Source organism: Micromesistius poutassou (assembly GCF_964030765.1).
Source record: "Micromesistius poutassou genome assembly, chromosome: 4".
Lineage (NCBI taxonomy): Eukaryota > Metazoa > Chordata > Actinopteri > Gadiformes > Gadidae > Micromesistius > Micromesistius poutassou.
In genome coordinates, this window is record NC_140274.1 from 21,379,533 (window position 1) to 21,388,238 (window position 8,706).

General features: G+C 44.6%; 1 protein-coding gene across 1 annotated transcript; it reads left to right on the top strand.

The window, feature by feature from the left end:
- The first annotated feature begins 1,171 nt into the window (after positions 1 to 1,171).
- gal3st2 (galactose-3-O-sulfotransferase 2) lies at positions 1,172 to 8,274 on the top strand. The gene is made up of 5 exons (XM_084467480.1): positions 1,172 to 1,298; positions 5,086 to 5,208; positions 5,385 to 5,514; positions 5,622 to 5,942; positions 6,219 to 8,274. The coding sequence occupies exons 1-5, from the start codon at positions 1,243 to 1,245 to the stop codon at positions 7,008 to 7,010; spliced, it is 1,422 nt and encodes a 473-aa protein (XP_084323606.1). The 5' UTR covers positions 1,172 to 1,242; the 3' UTR covers positions 7,011 to 8,274.
- The last annotated feature ends 432 nt before the right edge of the window (positions 8,275 to 8,706 follow it).

An 8,706-nucleotide genomic window follows, 5' to 3' on the forward strand; every position in this document is an offset into this window, starting at 1 on the left:
CCCAATGGAATGGGACTGGAGCTCTTATTGTTTGTCAATTTTTTAAGAGATTTAAAAACGTTATTGCCACAGTAATAAGAAGTAATTGAGCTTAAATCCGTTTCACTGAAGGTACGATGGTAAATGGGCCCGGGCGCGACCAGGCAGTGTACTGGCCGGGAACTGGCTTGTAGAAAACAGCTGACGCACGCACGCACGCATGCACGCACACACACACACACACACACACACACACACACACACACACACACACACACACACACACACACACACACACACACACACACACACACACACACACACACACACACACACACACACACACACACACAGACGCAGACGCGCCCACTCACACACAAAAAAAAGCTGAAAAAAGAAAAAAGAACAAAGAATAAAAACCTATTTAACTGGTATGATATATTCGGTTGACATCACACTCACACACGCGTACACACACGCACAAGTGCGCGCACACGCAAACACACGCACCCACACCACGGTCCAAGTCTTTGACGTGGAGGTGGCGTCACTAGAAGATTTCACATGGGAACTTCGAGTGAGAGAGAAAGAGAGTGGGAGAGAGAGAGAGAGTGGGAGAGTAAGAGAGAGAGAGAGAGAGAGAGAGAGAGATAGAGAGAGAGAGAGAGAGAGAGAGAGAGAGAGAGAGAGAAAGAAAGAGGAGTGGGAGAGTAAGAGAAAGAGAGAGAGAGAGAGAGAGAGAGAGAAAACGAGAGAGAAAGAGAGAGAGCGAGAGTAAGAGAAAGAGAGAGAGTAAGAGAGAGAATGAGAGAGAGAGGGAAAGAGACAGAGAGAGAACGAGAGAGAGAGAGAGAGAGAGAGAGAGAACGAGAGAGAGAGAACGAGAGAGTAAGAGAGGGAAAGAGAGAGAGAGAGAGAGAGAGAAAGAGAAAACGAGAGAGAAAGAGAGAGAGCGAGAGTAAGAGAAAGAGAGAGAGAGAGTAAGAGAGAGAAAGAGAGAGAGGGGGAAAGAGACAGAGGGAGAGAGAGAGAGAGAACGAGAGAGAACGAGAGAGGACGAGAGAGAACGAGAGAAAGAGAACGAGAGAGAGAGAGAACGAGAGAGTAAGAGAGGGAAAGAGAGAGAGAGAGAGAGAGAGAGAGAGAGAGAGAGAGAGAGAGAGAGAGAGAGAGAGAGAGAGAGAGAGAGAGAGAGAGAGAGAGCAGCGGTTCCTGCAGTGTGGACGGGACGGCGTAGTGTGAGGACAGCCCGAGGAAAAGGAGATGCGCCCCTCACCCAGTAACTCTACTATGGATCAATCCCCCTCCTCTGTCACCTCGTAAGTACACCGTTCATTTTGTTTTATTTAAGAAACATAAACGATTTCAGAATAGCCGCACGCTAAATTATAACAGCATTCGTTTTTTTATTTATTATTATTTTTTTTTCATTTTTTACATATTTCTGATAGTCCCGAGTCTTGAATAAAATATATAGTTGGTGTAAGAATATATTATCGATGTCTAGAACCATAAATGTGACATTGCTTAGTCCACTTATACCAGCACTGCAGATGGAGCCTCGATCTCCGTCTGCTTCTTCTGACGCAATTCGTCATTCAACACAAAGATTCTCACAAAGCAAAAACATAGTAGCCTAAAGCAAAAGTTGCGCTGTAAGTCAGCAAGCGTAGCATGTTCGGAGTTGATTTACTGAGCCACATGACTTTGGCTTGCTTGAAAGCACTTTCACCTTGGTTTATAATGTGGGGGTGTTTGACGGAGTTGATGTGCATGTGCATAGCAGCTTGAATCTAAACTTAACATCCAACCTGCCACGACCAGAGATTGACCTTGCATAAATAAATGCTTTAATGGCTCCCAGCCTGCCTTCATGTTCAAACCTGTAGAAAATAGACGTTCAAAATGTGGACCAAAATTATTCTGCTCCACAGTTGAGATGCAGATCATTGGCCATGCCTGGCGGTCAATGGCACTTAATAATATATGTGATCTCCGACTAAAGCATACAATCTACACCCTGAAACCGAACAGTGTGACGAGAGCATGTCTCTGCTGAATTATGGGTCAAAAAACGACAACCTGTATGGTCTTTGAAGATACAATCCACCACCACCTGTGTCTGCTGGTGACCCACATGAGGCCCTTTGTATAGCCTGTTGTTTCACGTTACGGCCCATCGCTTCGCCTGGTAATCAATCATCATGCTCGGCTTGGACGCCAACTGGTAACCAAATCCGTATCTGTTCCTGAACCCAGATCCCATTCCACAGTCCGTCTGAATGTTGTTGTCCTCGAGCCGAGACACTGATTTGAATGTCTCTGTTTTATGGGACTGAATGGGTTGACCTTAACCGGGGGGCTGGGAGCGGAGAAGGGGGTTAAGCATGGACACGCTCACACCCGCGCCACGGTGAAAACAGGCGCACGGGAAGGAAATGCCTTGCCTTGCAAATGCACCGGCATTCAAACAAGTAGCGGTCTGTGGGGGCCAAAGATAATTTACTGAACCTTTCTAAGTAAAGCATCAGAACAACGCTTTGTACCTAGTCTAGTTACACGTTCTAGTTTAGTTAATGTGTTCTTGTTTGTCCACAAGCTATCAACATATGGGTTGTTAGGGAGGAGGGGGGGGGGGGGGGGAGCCACATCAGCATACCTGTAGTCCAGATGAAACGCTCTCTCTCGGACAGACACGGTGAAGTCATGAATATTCGTTCAAAGTATAGACAGGAAGAATTTAGCGTTGTTATCCAGCTGCGTTGGACTGTTAAGGGCAATAGGCTCTGACACACGAGCCGTCTGGAAGCATTTCTTACCCAAAGCTGCCTCTTAATTCACTGGGGAGCATATTTGAACAGTGGGTTAGCCGGCGCGGGCGAGTGAGGGAGGGGGGCACTTCAGATGATGCCCTAACTTGGAAGAACCACAGGGCAGTATGCTCAATAGTCTCTGCCTTATTGCTTTTCTGTCTAAAAAGCTAAAAATGTCTCCCTCCCTCCCTCCATCTCTCCCTCCCTCTCCCCCCTGATAGACCCTGTTTTCTCTGCTTCTGCGTTTAAGTGTTTTTTTGTGGTAATTGGCCCAATGACGGACAATTGAGACAGACATATCTGTCTGTCATTTCGCGTTGTTCTGTGTCTGCATGTTGTCCTCAATCTTTGCAATTAAGGAGGTGCTATCACCAGCAATCACGAGTGCACGCAGGCCAGAGGATGTCATATTCTCTGCTCGTATTCAGTGTTTTTTTTGGGCCAGGAGAACAGCTAAGCTCCAGCTTCTTGGCTCTAAATACAAAGGCTGTCAGAAATGTCATTTATCATGACAGTGTTTTCCCTGAGAAATGGAAAAGCATAGAATATCACTTTGTTTTGGTGTTTCTGTCACAGAGATCCACATTTCTTGGTGAAGCCTTTTTAAAACAAAAATAAAAATGCAATTGATGAAGAGATGCCAAATAGGAATCCCTTTGAAACAGTATATATAAACCCACAACGCACGTCACAGCAACAGCTGACGCTTCTGAAGAAGAGTGCAGGAAGTAGTCGAAACATGTCAAGGTACAAACTAATGAATACAAGTCTGTTTACATGAACATACAAGTGAATCTATCAAGTTAGACTAAATGAACCTTTTTGAGTTATACATAAAAACCTAACCATTCAACCAACCATTTCCAACCTTATATTCTTACACAATAATTCAACTTATTTATAATCTCATTATTTTGTTGTTTAATCACTCGGATGTCTTAACGATGTCAACGACAGAGGACGAACAGAAACTTGAAACGTTGACAGTGTCAACGTTCTGGTGCAATTTATTCACGCTCAGGGTTATTGAAATACTAACGTATACTAACACCTTTTAACAGCTTCTGGTGTGTAAACAGGCCCTAGGCGTCCGGAGGAGGGCACCCCCGTTGTAAAGTGGGGTGGGGCCTTGTCTCTCCATAGCGACCAAAGGGCCTGGAGCAGGTGCAGGCCCCCCTCCACACTGTCTGCAAGAGAGAGAGTAGCCCTTGCTTTTGGAGTGGCGACATTGTTCAGGGTTTAAGTCACAAAGGCTTTCAAAACAACCACTTGTCCCTCCTTTAGCGGTGCTCGCATGTCGCGTTTACTCACTGATTTCTAAATGTCGGATCTGCATCACGGCAAATGTTATTAGTGTTTATGATGATGAGAATGATGATGAGGATTCTCAGTGTTATTAATTAATTAATAATAATAATAATAATAATAATAATAATAATAATAATAATAATAATAATAATAATTATTATTATTATGATTAATGAACTGCGACTTTGACCCATATTGCAGCCCATATTTCTTAAGGGCAAAATACATTCAAGCTTTATACTTTCTTCGTTCAGATGTCTGGAAGATAGCGGTAGACTTGATAGACAGCCGGTGCAGTGTAATGGAAAACCCACAAGGTGCTGGTTTGATATCTTGTTACACCTTGAGGCACGAGGAGCATGATTGTTTACTATATCTTGCACCCTCAATCCCTTGCAGCACTACCTTCATTGTCAATTCCAACCCACAACTAACAAAACAAACACATTTGTTTGTTTTGTTGATGTTTGTTGTCTGTCTTTTGGTCATAATCGTAACATATGTTTCTCTTTTGATAAAAGCATGACTTTAAACAAACATGTGTCTTTCTCAACAAATCCACACTGACTGACTCTCTCTCTCTCTCTCTCTCTCTCTCTCACACTCACACTCTCTCACACACACACACACACACACACACACACACACACACACACACACACACACACACACACACACACACACACACACACACACACACACACACACACACACACACACAGACGGGAACCCATGGCTATTAAACAAGAGTGTTGTCATAAACTTTTCATTGCATCACAAATAAATGTTTATTTTTTAAATTTTGTTTTATTTAGAACTCCACCAACTACATTTTTAAATTGTGTCTTTGCTTGGTTGTGGCACTTATTGTGAGAATGAGAATCTGTTGTCCATTTACTTGCCTGGTTAAAGAAAGAAAAAATTAAATAAATAAAAAACACCTTGCGGGTTGCGTTCAAGTACATGCTTTGACTGCCCTCTGCAGGTGGGCTGGAATATTGCAGCGCAGCCTGAAGCGGCGGACCACGTGGATGGCTCTGATGGCTTTCACTGTGTTCTGTCTGGCCTTTCAGTACGCTGAGGTGCTGCTCGATGTAATGGAGACCAGGTACATCCACATGCATAATAGATGAACCTTAAAGGCAATTCGGATTATAAATGTAATGTTGCCATCGCAGCCAGGCTAGTAGGCGGTGATTCTGTAATCAAGTGAGAGTTGGGGTGTCAGGTAGCTGATCATAGTAACGCATTTGATACTGACTATCTGTGTTTCTATCCTTCCAGACATGACGACGGGAGTGAGAGATTTATGACCCTTAGGGTCAATGAGTTAGCAGCAACCTTACAAAACCCTACCTCTGTATCTTCACCAGTCCCAGAGGGGCCAGACGGGGAGAGCTGGCCACAAGCCCCGGTACGACAACAGCATGAGACAGCAATGACATGCAACAATACACATCTTAAGATCTTTAGGACATCGGCAAAGGTAACCCATCAAAAAACTTGTTTTTGTATCCCCAGAGAGAGAGTAACCCCACTGGTGTCAGGCAACAAGTGACTCAAGGTGAAGACAAACCCAAAGATTCCGGCCCCGACAGCGTCTGTCAGCCTAAAGAACACATTGTGTTCCTGAAGACGCACAAGACGGCCAGCAGCACCATCGTCAACATCCTTTATCGCTACGGCGATGCACGCAACTTGACTTTTGGCCTGCCGTTGAACAAGAACCACCAGTTCTTTTACCCTTACCGTTTTAAATCTTACTATGTGGAAGGCGTCCGCAGTAAGAAGGTGAAGGCGTACCACATCATCTGCAACCACTTGAGGTTCAACAAACCTGAGGTGAGCTTTGTGGAACAATACTACTATTCTACTATTCTAAGAAAAGCTAAATCTTCCCAGATGATCATAGATGGACGATAGAGACGAAACCATTTATCCAATTTTCATGTTTCTTCATCTTCTAAAGATGAACATGAATGGCATAATGTTTGAACAGGCTCTATGCATGCTACAGCACTGAAAACCAAATCGAGGACGTTCTTTGTTCGTTCTTTTATTTCAGTCACTTTGACGTAGATCCGTGCGTCGTTCTAACCCCTGTCGCGTCTCCCACAGTTGGAAAGGCTGATGCCCGAGGACACCTTCTACTTCTCCATCATGAGGCACCCCGTCACCATGTTCGAGTCCGCCTTCACCTACTACAAGAGCATCGAGGCCTTCCGCAACGCCACCAGCCTGGAGCACTTCCTGGACCGCTGCTGGTGGAACTACAAGCCCCAGGTGGCCGAGAACCAGTACGCCCACAACAACCTGGCCTTCGACTTTGGCCTCGACGGGGACGTCACCTACAACTCCACGGACATCGAGGAGCGCGCCGGGGCCGCCGTGGCGTCCGTCGAGCGGGAGTTCCACCTGGTCCTCATCTTGGAGTACTTCGACGAGTCCATGGTGCTGCTGAGGCACGCGCTGTGCTGGTCCCTGGACGACGTGGTGTCCTTCAAGCTCAACAGCCGCAGCGAGCGGTCGCGCCGCGCGCCGCCGCCGCACATCGCGGCCAAGGTGGCGGCGTGGAACGCGCTGGACTGGCGGCTGTACGTCCACTTCAACGCCACCTTCTGGAGGAGGGTGGACGCGGAGGTGGGCCGGGAGGAGATGGCGCGGGAGGTGGCGCGGCTGCGCCGGCGGCGGGACGAGCTGCGGGCGGCCTGCCTCCAGGAGGGCGGGCCGGTGAACCCCGAGCACGTCAAGGACGTCCGGCTGAAGCCCTTCCAGTACGGGAAGGCTGTCATCCAGGGCTACAACTTAAAGGCAGCTCTGCAGGGCCGAGCCAAGGTGAAGTGCCAGAAGCTTATCACGCCCGAGCTGCAGTACTCAGACTATCTGTACAGAAAACAGTTTGAACATTGACTTGGTGCGGTGCTTGCTCAGAGCAAACCAGGTCCAAACGTCTAGCTCGCGTACAGGTTTTGTTCAGGAAAGACCGTCAAAGATGTACTGACCGTCAAAGATGTACTGATTATTTATTAACAAAAAAGGCCCTGAAGTGCCCTATTATAGAATACATAATATGCTATGTAACATGAAACACAACAATAACAGAAATAGCCTTTGTCCTAACAAGCTATTTTTCCTGAAATTACACTTGAATTGATCACGAGGACCACACAATGGAGGTATATGGGTAATGGGGGTTCGCTGCAGGCTATCCCCGAGCAGAACAAGCAATTAAGAGATGAATCGAGAACCCGTTTTGTTACTCTCATGTATTGCCATGATTCAGGGGATTCGACTTTGAGGAGTCTCAGGGCCTGGACAGAATATAAAACGTCTGCACAGAGCACACTCCACATTCAGATTCGGAAATCTTTATTGTCCCAGAAAATCGTCTTTGATATAGCTCACATTAAAAACACCATATCCACTGACTCACATGAAACATCAACACACTAAATCTACTTGAAGATGACGTGAAAGTCGAATGTGATGTGATTCAGTGCAAAATAACTTTCAATTATATAAACTTGTAACTGGTTCTTGCTTTGTTGTAGCTGTTAAGGTAACGGTTTAGGCAAACACACTGGTCAGACACAAATATGATGTCCTGTTCTTAGAGGAACATGATAACTCAAACAAGAGAGAGCTGATGCTTGTGGCAGCTATACATGACATTATGTTAGTAGAAAAGGCATCCTGTATATTATTAAAGAAAACACATTACTCTATTGTAGAATAATCCACTCTTTTAAAATCAAAGCACAAACAAGTTCTAAATGCTAATGCACTTTTTCAAAATAATTTATAGAATGTGATACAAGATAAGCTTATTTAGATGTGTCGGGATGATTTCTTTCGGGTTCAAGAAGTCTTTGTATATATTTATTTTTCTACTATATTCTGTGATGAATGGTAGCAATAGGCACAGATTGGGCTGATACAGGGCATGGTATCTGTGTGTGTAACACAGTAACATAACAAAACACACCTATGCAGAATGTATTTTTGTATGTATCCTCTGCCCCAATTATTCAACTAAAGAAACTGAACCATGTATACTTTTGGAAAGATTACATTGGACAGGTGAACAGATTGTGGGAGAAGCAATATCTTGTGTTTGGGCTTTGCTTAACATTAAAGATGTGTTCTGGTATTGGTTGCTGAATAAATGACAGAATCCAAAGCCTCTTCTCCGGCATTCCTTTTTGAAACATTGACGCTCATGATATGTCATGCATTACTCTCATCTGTGATTTTACATAACTATTTCCTCTGTATAAAAGGCCAACATCAGCATGAAAATAAAAATAATTTTACAAGCTGCAGGTAACATTTAAGAGCCTATTTGAGTCTGATTTGATCAAAATGTCACAACAATTAATCTGTTTTCAAATCAAAATCGAATCAAATAGGTATTCATCATCATAAATACAAGTTTGCGAGGTCCGCTCAAAAAAGTCAAAAGGAGGAAAGAGAAAAGGGATAGAGAGATGTGTGCAGATATAAGTAAGCAAGCAAGCAAGCAGTTATAAAATAAGATAAATAGGAATAGTGCAAATAATACTGTGTAGTCCAAGGACTTTGGGGGTAGAGGGGGAGGGCTGGGAGT

What these genes read in the sequence shown, in the direction of transcription:
- gal3st2 (XM_084467480.1), top strand. Translation starts at nt 1,243, where the DNA reads ATGCGCCCCTCACCCAGTAACTCTACTATGGATCAATCCCCCTCCTCT. An exon ending in TCCCCCTCCTCTGTCACCTC is followed by an intron (nt 1,299 to 5,085) that starts GTAAGTACACCG and finishes TGCCCTCTGCAG; the next exon opens with GTGGGCTGGAATATTGCAGC. An exon ending in TGAGGTTCAACAAACCTGAG is followed by an intron (nt 5,943 to 6,218) that starts GTGAGCTTTGTG and finishes CGTCTCCCACAG; the next exon opens with TTGGAAAGGCTGATGCCCGA.